This window comes from Cebus imitator, unplaced genomic scaffold (genome assembly GCF_001604975.1).
Source record: "Cebus imitator isolate Cc_AM_T3 unplaced genomic scaffold, Cebus_imitator-1.0 Scaffold119, whole genome shotgun sequence".
Taxonomy (NCBI): domain Eukaryota; kingdom Metazoa; phylum Chordata; class Mammalia; order Primates; family Cebidae; genus Cebus; species Cebus imitator.
Window position 1 is genome coordinate 2,022,289 of NW_016107434.1, and position 17,481 is coordinate 2,039,769.

The window sequence follows — 17,481 nt, forward strand, 5'->3', positions numbered from 1 at the left end:
AAACCAAGACACATTACATTTTAGGTTTATTTGAGCTTGCAGGAAGGCACTTATTTTAATAGAGCTGGAGAATTACAGATTATATATAAATACACAAAAGAGACAAAAATATCTGAAAGCATTGTTCTTATTATTCTAAGCATAGGTGATCTGTAAAGCTTTTTAATGAAAAAGAAAAGAAACATTAATAGAAGAAGAAGAATCAGAAACAGAACAGGAAGCAGGGTCCTCAAGTGACATAGCAGTTTTCAGTAGCATCAACTGTTGCAGTGAAAACAAAGATTTCTAATCTTAGAACTTGGCAGGTGAGTAAGTAACAGACTTCCCAATATAATGTCTTGATTTTTGAGAAATAAATGGATTTGTGATATTTTTCTTTTACTTGTTTCACATTCTTTCATATGTTTTATTAACCACTTGGGATATTGATTACAAATACTTTTAATTAAAATAATTATTGGTTCTCTATTAACTGAATGAACACTTTACTAGATCTTTTGCCTCTTTGAGGATCTGTAAGGTAGTTTAAGTCAGCAAAAGTATGTATGTATGTCCTTAAATACGTTGAAATGAAGACATTTGCAGGCCTGTGAAAGTTTATGTTTGAAATGGAAGAGACAACTTAAAAGACATCGAGGTTTTTAGTAGTAGAGTTTCTTTTTGAATATTGTTGGTTTGTCACCTTGTTAATTTCTCTCTCAACTTTTTTATTTTACTAATTGTAAATGTTGGGAAGAAGGTGCAGAGTTACTTGAGGTATTTTTATGCCCTGCAGAATGTCTTTTAGGTTTCTTTCAGAGCAATGAATGTTGTATTAATGAGGTTTGTTGTCAATGTAATGCCAACAAAACTTCCAATTAAAACAAGAAAAGGTATTTCTAGAGAATTTCAAAACATAAATTAGACAAGTTACTGGGCTATATAAAAATACACTAAAAAATAAATTCCTCATTAATAAAATGCTTTTGAACAGACTGGATTCCATGTAAACATTTGGTTCTTCTTTTATAGTCTCTACATCAGCCTTACAAATATTTCCTTGTTTATTTGCCACTGCAAATAACCATGTGGGCATCAGGAGTAATAACAACTATAAATTTACTGTCCAAATATATACATCCTGAGGTGAGGGCAGGTGGGGAAAATACTGAGCAAGTCAATTTTTGAAAATTATTTGCAAGACTGCTATAACACACTTTGCAGAATGAAAACAGATGGTCTTTAGGATTTGCATTATATTGACAGGGAAATTATAACCCAGAACACTAAGGGTATTTTTTACTATGATGGCAGAGGGACCCAAGCCAGCATCTCAGAGAATATGGTACTTTCCCCTGACAAAGTAAATTGTGAAAATGCCAGATTTCCACCATATTACATCTTGCAGAATAAAATCATCTAACTTAGTAAATGCTTTTAGTTGTCTTTCTTCAGTGGGTCAGAGCTTGTTACTTATTGTACATGATTTTTTAAATAACAGTATGGTTTGTTGTGAAGTATTTTATGCCTAAAACTATTAAATGCTTTCAAACATCCATTTATTTGCCCTTAATTATTAACATAAATTTAAAAATCATTGGTAAAAGTTTTTCATGACACATATGGTTGGGATTATCTTAATTTTTAGGAATAATATTAAAAAACCACACCTCTGGTTATGATGATTTAATATTAAGCCAATTTAGTATGCATAAACTTGGTAATCCTCTAAAGCCTCTTTGCTATAGACTTGGTATCTTGATTTAAGCAAGACTATTTTTTCCTTCTCCATAGCAGAAAAAAACATTACTTCTCTAAAACTACCACTTTTCCTTAGAGACCACTTAAGCCTTTTATCCATTCCTGTTTCAGACAAAACATAAGTGCTCCTAACTTAGCACATAAACTATTTTTAAATTTTTACTTATTTATTTGTTTTTGAGACAGATTTTCCTTCTGTCACCCAACCTGGAGAGCAGTAATATAATCACAGCTCACTGCTGCCTCAACCTCCTGGGTTCAAGCAATCCTCCCACGTCAGCCTCTTGAGTAGCTGAGACCACAGGAGCCACCACACCTGGCTAATTTTTTTCTATTTTTGTAGAGATGGGAGTCTCGCTATGTTGCCTACGCTGGTCTCAAACTCATGGGTTCAAGCTGTCATCCCCTCTCAGCCTCCTAGATGCTGGGATTACAGGTGTGATCCGCCATGGCCAGCCAATCTATATCCTAATTGTGGACCCTAGGTTAAGAAGTCTTGCTTAAAATGTTCATAAAAACTTTCTGATAGTCTCTCTATGCTTTGAGAGTACCAAGCTTATCTTTTTTAAAATAAGTTTTACAACACAGAGATGGTCAGTCCACCTCACAACCTTTGTCATCATCATTGCCACTGTGATCAGTAATACCATAGCCACATGATCTCCTAATGTCTTGCCCCAGCTGACACTCCACCCAGTACCAATGACAGTGATAATCTGAGTCATCATGTTGTAACTGTGTGTCATGAATTACAATTTATGACTCATCATCTTTACTTATCTACCCAACAAACATGTTCAAATGAGTCACCTCATTTTTTCTTTCATATCAATATGATCTCTCTCACAACTGCTTCCCCAATTACTATGCTTCTTAGTGTTCTTCATAAGAATTCAAAATGTAGTTTCTGAGTCATTTAATATAAATAGCTAAAAGACTCTCACAATCATATTCAGTGACAACTTGTTAAACTAAAATAATTTCCTAAAAGAACAAGAAATGCAGCCTAATCTTGCTTATAGATTAATCATGTTTAATGTCTACGCTATTCTAAGCATTTTCTTTGCACCAGGTAGACAAACAAGATCTGGCAATATAGTAATAAGAAGGTATGTGGGTTATTCTGCTCGCCCTCCCAAGACCCATTCTTCATCCTCTGTCTTGTTCTCTGCCCCAAGGGCTGATCTTTGAAGCTTGCTTTAACAAGCTCCCTTACTGTCTAACTTTGTGTGGGATTTAGCCAACTGGAAGCACTGGCAGGGGTTGGCAAGGTAGACGAAGAAGAGATAAGTTTATTTCTTCACCTGTGATTTCCCTTTCTTAGTGCATTATTGTGGTGGTGGCTGTATTCCCTCTATTACTAGGGTACCTATTGACGGACCCCATTTTCTAATACTCGAGCCTCTAAAAAGATCTAATGATACCATTTTCGCTCCCTGCTTACTCAGCCCCTATGGGTGCTATTGCTTTCCTAGTGTTGCTAGTTCCTGGAAATCTCAACATTCCTTATAATTCCTTAAAGTTGCCTACAGCTCTATTAGAAGTTCCTTCAATCAATATCTTTCAAATCTGCCTCCTGCTACTAGATTGACTGGTACAACAGACCTGAGCATTCTTTGCTTTCATGAAATGACAATATACTAGAGAATACAGACATTTAATAAATTATGACCAGAAAGTGTAAGGTGCTATGGGACCAGATAAGAGCATCTTACCTAGCCTGTGATAGTTGAGGAAAGTTTGTTGTGTGCGATGTTCATGATCATACATCCAAAAGTAGAGAGGCAAGTATATGTTTATTTATGTTTTGGCAAATAGGGTCCTCTGTGTCTTTGCATCAAAAAGTCCATGAACTAAAACATTAAAAGGAAAAAATGTGCAATGCTTTTTATCTGTGAGGATAAGGTAAATTTTGCCTAATTCAATTTTACAGTTAATTCTCCTTTACAGTTTGCCTAATTCAATTTCACAGTTAATTCTCTCCTAACACCCTTAGAAGCCACTTCTATACATGCTTGCTAGGTTGCTGCCCATACAAACTGGCAAGACTCTTTTCTCCTTGAGATAACTCAGTGACCTCTAAAGTCTCAGTGGTTTGCAACAACAAAGGTTTACTTTTGTATAATTGCTAAACACAATAAAATTTTAATCTATCTGGGTCCAGCTAAAAAGCAAAGCAAAAGAAATTTTATTGATGAAATGAAAGCTCAAAGAGAAAGTGATTGTAATTAAAATGTTTAATCAAATTCTAACATATTACTGTAATTTCAATAAAATTTTCAAAGTTTAAGTTCTCTTTTTATAGGCTGTTTTTTTTTAAGTTCTTCTTGCAAATTGCTCTACTTTAGAGGAAAATGGGTTTTCCATTTAAATAAAGTAATTTATTCAACTATTCCTGTTGCCATTGAGTTGCCACTTAGAATTTAGTTTGTTGGACTTTTGAATACATCTAATTACTCAGAAATAGCATCTGAGTAGGGAAGGCTAAAGAGAGAATGAATAGAGAAGGCTATTCATGAGCTTTTACCAGAGCCATAAGATATTGCTATGAATGATTTCAGGCTATATATGTTCTATGATGAAAAAAAATGACAGATGGGCATGATGTTCATGATGCTTCCAATATTTTCAAAGCTGTAGCCGACCAGTTTCAAATGATTGATTTAGAGTCCAGAACATTTATATGTTTGGACAATATTTGAGGAATAAAAATAGGTGTAACATTGGGCCTGATGTCATCATATTTTAAGCTCATTTTACAGAGAAGTCCTTGATGAAGAAAATCAGTGGTTGAATATGTATGTATGTATTCCCTACTTTTCTTGCAAAATGTTCTTTTCCAATGAGATTTTCAAAGAAAGGCTTTTTTTTTTCTTTTTTAATGGATTATTATTACAGTTCTAGAAATTCAGAATGTGTGAGAGCATATGACATTTCTTTTTAAAAATTGCAGGGTAGACAGTTTTATGATCCTGAAATTTATAATCCAGCTCGAATGTCTAGAAACCTGGGTTCTAGTCCCAGTTCTGCCACTAACATAGTGTAGCCAAGCACTAATTAACTGATATATCTGTGTTTCTGTTCTCTCATTTGTAAATTGAAAAGAAAATATTTTCTTTAATCTACTTCACAAGAATATTAGGAAAAGAAAATATTTTCTTTAATTTACTTCACAGGAATATTAGGAAAAACAAAACAAAACTTGTTAAAGCACTCGTAGCTTTTTAAAAGAAAGATGATCTGTAAATCCAATTTATAATTACACAACACAATATATTCCACTAGATCTTAGACATCTTCTTAAATCAGATGAACAATGAGTGAAACTATTTAAAAAGACTCTGGAAAAAACTTTTCAGGTAGGCATACTAAAAAATATCAATTTATCACTTTAAAAAAACTCTAAAGTTATTCTACAATGCAGTATTATAGAAAAGGCATCTGGAAATAGAGATGGAATTGAATGTAGAAAATCTTATATTTAATACATTAAGTGACAATGAAATTCAAAAAGACCTTCATCATCCATCTCCAAACTATTGAAACACCTTAACATGTATAAGCCTGTATAAGACTCTGGCTACTAATTGGGGGAAGAAAAGGAACAAAGGAAAGTTAATGATTAAAAGACCAGGTTGGTGGAGGATCATGTCCTTAAAAAACAAGAAATTGGTAGAAGCATGAATTGGGATGACAAGAGCAGGAATGTGGCATGCTGAGATATTGACCTTCATTTTGTGTGTGTTGGAGATGCAGGTGTCCAGAGTTCTTTAAGTTATATTACAGCCGTATTTTGGAGGTGCTTTACTTAGTCTTGTTAGCTAGAATTTAGAGACCCTAAGAAGTTTGATGAAGACCTTAAAAAATTTTTATTCTTTAATATTCAGTAGTTAAACAGAATGAGATAAATCTATATGGAGTGGTACTACAGAATAATGTCCTAGATGTATGTGAAAAAACAAAGCACAGAACAATGAATATAGTATGCTCCCCTTGGTGAAAAATAAAAGTGATATATGCTTATATATTCATAAACTCATCCTGGAAAGATACAGAAAAATGAGTAATGTGCTGCCTCACAGGAAGAGACCTAGGGGACTGAAGTTCTAAGGAGAGAAAAAGACTAAATTTATTCCTTGCTCTGAAATCTACATTGTCTGATATATATATAGCCACTCTAGCTTTCTTTTGAGTAGCATTTGCATAGTATTTTTTTTCTATCCTTTTACTTTTAATCTGCCTGTGTCTTGATATTTAAAGTGAGTTTCTTGTAGAAAGAAAGGGTATGGTTGGGTCTTGCTTTCTTGTCCAGTGTTTCAATCTAAATTTTAAGTGTTTAGATATTTACATTTAATGTGATTATGGACATTATTGGGCTTAAATCTATCATCTTGGTATTTGTTTCTGTCTCATTTTTTCTTCTTTTTTTCTGACTTCTTTTAGGCTATTTTTATATGATTCCATATAAATCTTTTTGATTCTGATATAGTTACATATAAATGACCTTTTTGAGCATTTTCATTTTTGTTTATTTATGAGACAAGAGTCTTGCTCTGTCACCCAAGCTGGAGTGCAGTGGCAGGATCTTGGCTCACTGCAGCCGCCGCCTCCCAGGTTCAAGCAGTTCTTCCTGCCTCAGCCTCCTGAGTGGCTGGGATTACAGGCACATGCCACCATGCCTGGCTAATTTTTATATTTTTAATAGAGATGGGGTTTCCCCATGTTGGCCAGGCTGGTCTTGAACTCCAGACTTCAAGTGATCCACCTGCCTTGGCCTCCCAAAGTGCTGGGAGTACAGGCATGAGCCATCACGCCCAGCCTTTTTTGAGTATTTTTATATGATTCCATATAATCTCTCCTTTAAAACTTATTAATAACTCATTGTTTTAAAATTTTTTAATGTTTGCTTCAGAATTTGCATATAACAGATGCTATGATCAGTGTATTTATATATATTTAATTCTCATCTAATTAAGTGGTATAAGTATCCCTATTGTACAGATAAGGAAAATATCTTGCTGAAATTACAAATTAATGTCTCAGAACCAGAATTCAAACCCAGATTTGTCTAATTCCAAAACATGCTTTGTAGTACTAGGTATATATTGGAATAAACCTTCAGCCTTTTATATGGTAAAGTTTTAAATATCTTTTATTTTGTTGAGATAGTATCTTGCTTTGTCGCCCAGGCTGGAGTGCTGTGGTACAACCATAGCTCACTGTAGCCTTGACCCGCCGAGCTCAAGCAATTCGCCCACTTTACCCTCCCATGTAGCTGGAAATACAGGCACATTCCACCACACCTGGCTATTTTTTTTTTTTTTTTCAGTCCAAGCTGGTCTCAAACTCCTAGGCTCAAGCAATCCTCCCACCTTGGCCTCCAAAAGTGCTGGGATTACAGGCATAAGCCACCACTTCTGGCCTTAAAATATCTGATAACATTGGGACCACATTTACACAGAGCAGCTGGAGCCAAGTGATGAGTGAGTAGTGGTTTGCCACAGTGCTCAGCATTTCAAATTACCTTCTACCAAGCCATTTCCCTCAATTATGTTATCTGCCTAGTTCCTAAAGCTTTTGAATTTGTCGCTATCAATTATGGAACAAAGAAAATGACCCTCAGGTATAAAATGTTTAGCAATTACCTCATATATCAATTTGTATAACACAACACAACAATTTAAGTCTTTCAGAAAAAGGATTGATCAGCTTGGAAGTATAGAAAAAGGAGATTCAAGAGGTCAGTGATGGTAATACCCTTCCAAACATATCTTACAATAGTTAGTCAAAATAACCAGCTGTCCATTTCAATGGAAGATACAGTATAGTGGTTAAGAGCCAGGTTGCCTAGGTTTGAATACTGGTACTGGCACTTAGTAGCGTTAGGATTTTTGGGTGTCCATTTAACATCTGTGTGCACAGTTTCCTCATGTGCAAATGACAATAACAATGTATCCTATTTCATAAATTTGCCATGGTATTTACACGGGTGACTGGCCCATAGTAAGCTGTATTTACTTATATAAATATATCAGATACTCATATCCTGATGTCCTAAAGTTTATGTTCCAAATAATTACTTAATTCCTTTTTTCTTAAATCCTTATCAAGCAACTTCTGATGGTTTCTTATATGGCATGACTTGAGGCAGAATAAATTTAAATCCTTTCAAGGTTTCTGAGGAATAACCACTTGTAGCATTCTTGACTTGATTATCTGAGTCTTTATCAATCAGTATATCATTAAGATGTGCTGCCAAGGAAGCAGAATTCAGTGACAGCTTGCAACTTTTATTACCAGCAACAGTGTTTGGCTATGGAGAGTTTTCCTTAAGTAAACTGGCAAAGGACAGAGGTTTTTTGAGGCTGATTTTCTGTTCACCTATTTTGCTGGCTGTACGAGTTAATCCATAGTCCCCTATATGTAACAGTCTCAGACTATAGGAAGAGAGCTCACAATACCTTTGAAAAGTGAATCTTGAGCTAGTCATTTTAATACATTACAAAATAATTACTTTAGATTGCACTGATTTAAAAAAGTCTATTAACTTATTGACATTTATTGGGCTGAAGTTGCCTTTACACTATCCATGTGGAACACTATGAATATAGGGGTCTTGCTAAGCCAACTGTTCTTAAAATTTGAGCAAATTACACGTAGGCAAATAAATACTACCAGTTAAAAATGTTTCTTCTATTAACTTACAGTAAAAACACTTAGCACTTAGCCAGGATTCAATATCAGTATGTTAGTATGCTTAAGATTAGTATATTTGTTTGGAAGTAAATTAAAGCATTTCCTTAAAAATACTATTGTTTATAATTTAGACTTTCACAAATGTAGGTTGGTTCTATTTCACGTACTATTCTAAGTTTGAATTAACTCTTTATTCTACATTTCTTACTCCAGCAAAGCACTCCAAACGTCCCCACTCCTCTTGTGATTTTGTGAGAGTTACTGTCTTGCTCTGGCAGCCTTACAGGTATTCCACTTAGATCTCCCCTCAAAGGCACCTGCTGCGGAGAGCACAGCTGACTGACAGTCTTCAACTGCCACACCTTTGGATCAACTGTGGGGTTCATGTCAAGCCATGCCTCCCCTAGCTGCTCCTGGGCTTTGATTGAACAGGTACTAGACCCTGGCCTTTCCTGTCTGCAAAGATTCAGCTGGCACCACTAGCAGAATGCCTCTCTAGTCACAGAATCCCAACTCAGCAGAACATCTGCAAGAAAACTTATGTCATAGAAAAGGAAGTACAGTAGAGTAGGTCATACCCATGGGGTCTAATTATTGGATCATATACTGTACTATTTAGGTGAAGCTGGCCTCACAGAGTACTAAAAAAGCCTACTTAAGTCACAGCTACATTAGCAGCTCAGAGACAGTAATCTGCAAGGATGGCATGACATCTCTCAGTATTTAGCATAGGCACTAATCAGGGATTTCTACATGGCACTGTCTCTCTAGTAGGACAAATACATGGATCTAGAAACCAAAAGGTGAAATCAGGAATGGCTTTATTTACAATCACTCCCAATAACTCACTGGAGAACTCTGTTTCACCTCCCCCAACTCTGGGCTGAGTACAGTTAGAGGTTTCTCTCTTGCAAAGGGATAGAGTGGGAATCCAATGAACTATAAGCTATGTGTAGTATAACACTTTTTGGCTCTTTGCAGCCAGGGGTCAGCAAACAAGGATAATGGATTAGTATGAGGAGGTGGGACTGCCTTTATACCTCGGGGACAAATAGAAATACATGTAGAACCCAGATGATCCATGTGGGTGCCTCTCAGTATGCCCTTACTAATTATAACTGTGAATGGACACAAACTGCAGCCATGGACTGAGAAGAGTATGATGACAAAGGCCCAAGACCACATAGGAGTGAATGTGTAGGTCATGCCACCAAGTAAATCAACAAGATCTGCTGAAGTGAGAACTGAGAGTGAGGGGAATATAGAGTGGAAAGTGGAGGACAGGGTAAGTACTAGCATGGTCCCAGACCACCTGCAATGATAGTTTGTCCTATTAACTTCCCTTTTCTACGTTAATCCTTAGAGAGGTTTACAAATCATGAAGTGACACCATGAACATTGTTATGAACTGATTTACAGTCTCCAGCTACGTCACTTTGGGATTCACCACTGAGTTTCCACCAGACTAAGTTTTTCCTGCACTGTTCTCAGACAATGACTGAGCATAGCAGAGATACAAGAACTGGGCAATTCCTGACGAATTTGGAATTCCTCTAATTAACTACTTTGGCTTAGCATTCCTGACCTGGCAGAGTCTCTCAGAATGACCCTGCAAACCAGGTCTTTCAACCTATTCTTCCTTCTCATTCTGCTTTTTCAGATTTTGATCTTGCATTCCAATTGGAGTCTCCCTGCCTTCTCTTGCTCATCTCTCTTTGTCCTTCACAGGGATTTTCTCTAATCTCCTGCACATGTAATTCTTAGAAACTTGTAACTGACAAACTAGGTGTTGTTTTTAAATTTCAGCAAAAGAAAATGACACCCACAAAGGTGACTAGACTGATTTGAGAAAGATTCTCCATGGGAAAAGTTAGAGCATAGCTTAACCTCTAGTTTTTAACAAGTTTTTCAGGGGTCAATAACTGCTCTGGTTTTGTTCAGTTAGCTATGAAAAAAAAAAAACAAAACTTCTCCAAAAATATGTATGACTCTAAGAATAACTCTGATGGCTGGGTCAAGACCAATCTGACATATGTTAATTTCAGAAATATCAGTCTATCTATTGTACCAGAATGAATTGAACCTGCTGTTTTTATGATGGCCTTGATAGGACATTGAAGCACAGAGCCTTTTAAAGTATTTCTGAGAGAAAGGCAATAATGTGAAGAAATATAAACATTTTAAGAAAACACACATTACAGTGTTATATTAGGCAACCAGAAAAAAATCATTAATTGAAAGAATTCTGGTAGAAAATTTTTAAAGGAGGGAATAGGTACTGAGAGAAATTTTGTTCAAGGAGTAAAAACGACCTGGGGGAGAGATACTTAACGCAAGGTGCTAGGAAGAATCCAGAGTGGGAAAGCACCACCATCAAGCTAAAAACTGGGTGACCTTGGAGAATGGCCTCAACATATTTCCTAATATACAGTTTAATGCCAGGATATACATACTGTAATAAACCTGTTTGTTCAGGATGTCTTAAAATGAAGCTTACAGAGTATAGAGAGAAACAAAAATGTAATTTTAAAGATGTAGTTTTAGGAAGGTAATCTTAGAATCTCCTCTCTTAATCCCTCTTGGGAAGTGGCAAGGAAAAGATGTCCCTTGGTGGAAAAGATATCCATTGGCATCTTTGGGAGTCCCTATTTTATCAAAATCACTCATCATGTTAATTACTGCTACTTCACACAATCTCCTGAAAAATGATGTCAAAGAGCCAGAGTAACTTACCTGGTTTTGAAGTTCCTCATTTTGGTTTTCCATGACCCTGGATAATCTGGCTTCATCCTATTTATCCAACTTATTTTTCCTTCTTTCCAATATACCCTCCTAACTAGTCAAACTAGTCTACCCACTGGTGTCCAACACACTATGCTCATTCTTGTTGTGCTATCTTGTTCAGAAGGTCCACCTATTCCTGTTCAATTCCACTCATCTTTCAAGTCCCATCCTCATTCCAGCTATTACCTTGTGGGTTTGACTCATGGGGCTCTTGCCATATGCATTACATAACTTGTTACTTTAAAAATATGTTCTCTTGTATTACTATTATAGGATTAAAAAATCATTTTAGACAGATAGGAAAAGGGGTCCTTGGAAAGTTTTTGTCTCTTAAAGCAGCTCCAGAAATGTTTATTGTCTAGCAGGAAAGCCCAGGCTCTAAGAGCCCGGGTAGCAACCTTTGATATGCAAATGCTAGCCATTAGAAACTGGGTCCACACAAACATGGTGATTCCCACTGCTGTCCTCCTGCCCTTAACCCCATATATCCCCACAAGTGTAGAATGTGAAGTTTCCCTGTTTTGCGTATTAAAAGGCTAAGGTGGGAGGGCCAGTTTTTTCTCAGGCTATGTGAATGACAGTGCCTGGTCAAACTAATCCCCTGAGCCCTATGCGAATCAGACACTGCCTCCTCCAGCCTCCTCATCTAACTGGCTGGTATCCCTGGCACTTGGGGTTTCCTTTCTAGGCTCTGAAGACCCCCTCCCTCTGTGTCTGTACATGGGAGCTTCTTCCTTCTTTCTTGCCTATTAACTCTCCACTCCTTAAAACTATTCCATGTGTGCCTGTGTCATTTTATCCAATTTGGCATGAGACAAGAGCTCTGGTGTTCCTTCACTCACCAGAGCCATATCATTATAAGTGTGTTTTCCATGTATTTATCTCCTCAAAATAGACTGCAAACTTCTTAAATACTTGACTCATTTGGCAAATATTCATAATTGCAAAATCTTAAAGCTGTATGATTCTAGATGCTGAAACTGATAACGCAGACAGTCACTGATCTAGTCACTCATACTGAATACTGGAGTTGAGAACATCAAAATAACATTGAACGCTTACAATGTACCTGGCATAATTCTAAGTTTCCTACATATATTAACTTACTTAATTCATGCCTTTGGCATCGTCCTTCATGACTTTCTGTTTTATCCCATATCTAATCTGATTCTATTGGCTCTATCTTCAAAATAGAGCTAGAATCCTCTCACTTATCCCCAAATTCACCGTCCTGATTCTAGGCTCCGTCATCTCTCTACTGGAACAGTGTAACAGCTTCCTAATAGGTGTATTCTCAACACTGCAATCCTTTTAACATTTTAAGTTAAATGTTAACATTTAACATTTTAAGTTAAATGTTAAAATTTAACAACACCTCTTCAAAATTCTGCAATGACCTACAAGACCCTATATGATCTTTCCCCTCCATCACCTTAACCTCCTCTCACACTACTCTGCTTTGCTCAATCTCTTCCACAAACACACCACGCACCTAGAGCCTTCGATTTTTTTTCTCTTGTCTGGAGCACACCCTAATCATATATACAGCTAACTCTTTTTATTTAAGTTGGCTGAACTCTCACCTCATCAATAAGGCCTACATAGACCCTACTTAACTCTGCAGTTTGCCTCTCTACCTGACTGTCCCATACCTCTGTGCTCCTTTCTAATAGCACTTCTCACTCCTTAACATTTACTTTTAAGCTATATATTGTCTGTTCTCCCCATCCCCATTTAAGAGCTATGCCGGGACTGGATTTTGTTTTATTTACAGTTGTATCCACGGAGTCTAAAACAGTGCCTGGTGCACAAAAGGCACTCAATACATACTTGGCAAATAAACTTAGAAGCTAGGTTCCCTTTCTGCAAGGCCACTGCTCTTTGGTGAAGAGCCTGGCCTGGCCTTGTCATACACAGAAGCTTGAACAGGAGCCAAAACCGTACGGGGCCTAGAGGTGGTGGAGCTAGCCCCAGATTTAAAAATTACCACAGTCTCTGGGGATCTCAGCTTCACATCTGGACACACAGGTTTGGAGGACAGAGGAGATATACGTAAAAAGCGTATGTGTACAGTTGTTCCTAGGGTAGATGGGGGAGAGAGGACAAACTTCTGCGCCTGTACGTCCACAAGTGTGTCAACTTGCAGCATTTGGGACGCTAAACCTTCTCTTACCAAACAAATCCAGCGCCACCGGGCTTGGGCTCTGCTACGCAGACCTTGCCCTTCCTCTGCAGCTTCAGTGCCCTCACTTAGGTGGTTAGGCCGTGCCTAAACATCATTGTTGCCTGGGCCGAAATGTCCCTGCCACAGGGTCAATTGCCAACGTGCCGCACCCTCCGCGCTGAGGTGTCCCGCGGGCAGCTGCGGGGCCTGCACCGCCGATTCGCTGACAGGCGGCCAAGCGAACACCCGGGCGAGGCCCCGCGGCGCGTCACGCAAGCGGCGGCGACGACCTCCCACCTCCCGCTCTCGCCCGCCGCACGCACGCACGCACGCACGCGCACTGCGCCCAGCATGAGGGTCGCGGCTCTGATCAGGTAACGCGGCCGCAGAGCCGCCCCGCTCCTCTTAAGCCAGCCTCTCGTCCCTTTCAGCCGCCGCTAGGGCCAAAAAAGAGGGTATCTCTGCCCGAGCCGTGCACTGGGGGTTCTGCGGCTCCTCCGAGCCACAAGAAGAGGCGGAGCCTTCGGGCTTTTGCCGACCAGCGCTGGTGGCTCGGTCCTGGGCTGACACGCCTCCTCCTTGTCCGTTGGTGGCTCTGAGGCCTTCCAGCCCTCAAACTTGGATTCCCATTGGATTTAACTGGGGAATTAAAAAAAAAAAAAATATTGACGCCTGGGCCCCACCGCCAGAGGGATTGGTTTAATTACTTCTGCGCCGACCGGCGTCTGATTTTTTTTTTAAAGCTCTAATGAGCGGTGAAGTTTGAAGCCATTACCTTATTCTACCAACTCAGTTAATAACCCTCACCCTTTCCCTCTCGCTTTTTTCGTCCTCTTCTGAAGGAAGAGGGTCAGCTGGGTCGTTCGTAGTCTAGCTTCCTCCCTAGTCGTATGTGGTTCCGCCCTTCCCAAGAAGTCCACCCCTGTCTCATATTCTACCCCACCTGTATGGCTCGTCAGGACAGATGTGGATTGCTTATGGCATGTATGTGTTTCTGCCTTTGAGCACTCAAGTACAGAGATCTCTTTCTTCGTGGTAGAGACGGAGTTGAACTAGTCTTATGCTAGATCCTTTGCTGTTGCTTCGGACTCTGGTCATTGCTTTAGAGTGACCTTACCCTAGCATACTTCGTATCCAAAAGGAGTTTGATGTCTATAGTAACCAAATCATCTTTAAGTATCTAAATGAGTCCTATGACTGACAAACCAAAAACAAGCCTGCTTAAATACTTCCATACTCAGTCTGTTAACTGAGACAGAAAGGAACAATTTAGCAACATTAAAAAGTTAGTTTGGACTGCTTAAATATTTGTTTCACGAGATTTTACCCTGTAGAGTGTTTGAGATACAGTGCAACGATGTGTTTGCTTTTGTAAGCCCATTGAAAATTTCATAAACGTTTTCATTAAGTCTCCTAGGTAATTGATACTGGCTGTTAAGTATTGACCTATTAAGGGCTTGATACGACATTTCAAACCCTATTGTAGTGTCTGGAATATTCTGGTTCCCTTTCCTTCAATGTCATTTTTAGCAGACTAGACCATAATGTCACAATAATTAATGTTTTTCAGTAAATGTCTTCTTAAAATGAATGATTAAGCTTTAACCACTGTGTCTTATTTTAAGAATTAAAAGTACCCCAGGAAGTGAATAATTCAAATTTACATCATTTACCAAAAGTTTATCGATTAAAGTAATCCACAACAACGAAATACTTAGAAGTATTGGAGAAGATTGGTATAGTCAGTTGTACTAAATAACCTGTAATGTGCCTATGTTACTGTATAATAGAAATAATAATTTACTAAAAAAAGCAATGTTGGAAAATTCTTGCTAAAGTGTAAGAGCTGTATTAGGAGATATGCTATAAGTATGAATACATAAGCATTTACCTATATGCTTATGATATAGATGCCTATGTATTCTACATATATGCATTACATATTATATAATACCTATATTATCAGATGAACACAGTGAATTTATTTGTGATTTGTATGTGTGTGCAACAGTGGGAGATGAGATGTGTGTGTGAGTGTTTTAGGGAATATGTGAAACTGGGGTTCTAACATATCTTTATAAGAACATTATTTTTCTAATAAATACATGAGTCTTTGAATTTCATAGTTGAATGATACTTTGAGGATTATCGAGGCAGGCCATTCACTAATTTTTCAATGAAGTCTGTAAACCCAAGCACATTAAATGACTTAGCTTAGTATCCCAGAGATGGAAACTAAAACAGATCTGAAAGACCTCTCACCTAACATACGTTTGTACTTAATGGAATTCTAAGAGGACAGTAAGGTACTCAGCATTTCCCAAGCTTGTCTGATATTCAAAACCTTTTGTTAGAGTAATTGGTTAATATTTTGTTGGACACCAGTGTTCCATAGAACCCAGTTTGGTAAATACTACTTAAAACCTTATTTGTAATGTTGGCATATTTCAAAATGAATTGTAAGGCTCAGTTCTGATTCTGGATGCACACCCTTTAATCTTTAGTATCTAAAACAATTAGTCATATCTTTTTGTCGTAGGGAAACAGAACAGTAAGGTTTGATAGGGAAGGGTGTGAAAGACATACTTAGGGGGTACCGAATCTGAAGAGAGGAAGAATGGACTTTTGAAAACTTCACTTTGCCCATAGCACTCTCCTTTCCCTCAAGAAGTTTTGGAATGAGTGTTGTTATTGATGGGACAGTGGAAGAAGCAGGAAATTTGAGAACTAAGACAAAAGGCAAGAGGGCCAGCTTCTGGGGTCATCAGTTTCTTGGGCCATGAAGAGGTCTAAATATTGCCTGGGGATACATTTGCAGACCTTAAGCAAATACTGGAAAAAAGGGAAACATGAGGAAAAAGAAATATAAAAGGGAGAGAGACAATGATAATGATAGTGGGAAGCAGTAGAATATTAAACCAAAATAGCATATAGGTTGCCATTCAGTCATATAGATGAACTACTAATTGTCTTGACTAAGTGATATGCCTCTGCCTTAGGTAGATTTAAAACCAGAATTTAGAAGTTCCTTTTAATCTGTTATTAGATTTATAGCTCAAGCCCTGTTCTGCTGCCATCATATATATATATATATATATAATGTGTATGTGTATAATACATGTATGTATGTGATGGGTGAAGTACTGATAGTGCTGATGTTTAACATCATCAGTGTAAGTCAGCATTGTGTTTTTTATCTCTACAAAATTTGTACCCAGCCAGTGTGTCAAACTTTGTCATTAGATTGATACTCAAGTCTTTAGTTTGTTCCTTTAATTGCTAATGGTCACCAGTTACATTTCTTGTGGTGGAGCAGAATTAATTTTTTTTTTCACTTTCTCATAGAGAATAGTTTTTTTTTTCTTTTTACTTTTTCAATAATTTCTATGAAATTTGTATGTATATATTCCTTAAGTAGAATAATATATATTATCATATATATTCCTTAAGTGGAATATATATATATATTTCATATATAATTATATAATAAGTGTTTAGCTGGGGTGTAAATTGAAATCATTTTCTATTTGCAAAGCAGCTCATATATTAAGTAAAGCTGCTATCACAAACCAAAAAGTTATCAATATTTTGTTTAGAATATTCTTTTATAAAGGCACATAGTTTCTTAAGCTCCCATGAATAGCAGCCCTAGACATTCAGATTCATCTGCTCAGTTTGTTTATGATTTAGAAATTAATTTTTTTTACATTCTAATATTTTCTGAAAAATTAAGTAAATATCTGTTTTGATATCTAGTGATTTTATGTTGAATATTTGTCAGTAGCATAATATTTGTTTCTCTATTGATTTATTTTTTAGCGGTGGGAAGGACAGCTGCTATAATATGATGCAGTGCATTGCTGCTGGGCATCAGATTGTTGCTTTAGCAAATCTAAGACCAGCTGAAAACCAAGGTAAGTACATGACTTTAATGGGAAGTTGCCTAAATGAACGAAACTCCAACTTCATAATTATATTGTACAGGTATACAGTACAAAAATGAAAAGAAAAAATATATATTATTCACCCATTAGATGCTAGGTTCCACCTAGAACTTAGTATTAAGTGTTTTTACTTTCTTTTTTTTTTTTTTTTTT

At 37.3% G+C, this 17,481-nt stretch overlaps 1 protein-coding gene across 2 annotated transcripts in view; it reads left to right on the plus strand.

Annotated features, from left to right (window-relative positions):
- The first annotated feature begins 13,637 nt into the window (after nt 1-13,637).
- Nucleotides 13,638-17,481, plus strand: part of DPH6 (diphthamine biosynthesis 6) — a 196,169-nt gene continuing 192,325 nt past the window's right edge. For both annotated transcript variants that reach the window (XM_017539516.2, XM_017539519.2), the window contains exons 1-2: nt 13,638-13,758; nt 17,204-17,298. In XM_017539516.2, coding sequence (XP_017395005.1) covers nt 13,736-13,758; nt 17,204-17,298 — 118 coding nt within the window. In that variant the 5' untranslated portion in view covers nt 13,638-13,735. The remainder of the gene's footprint in view (nt 13,759-17,203; nt 17,299-17,481) is intronic.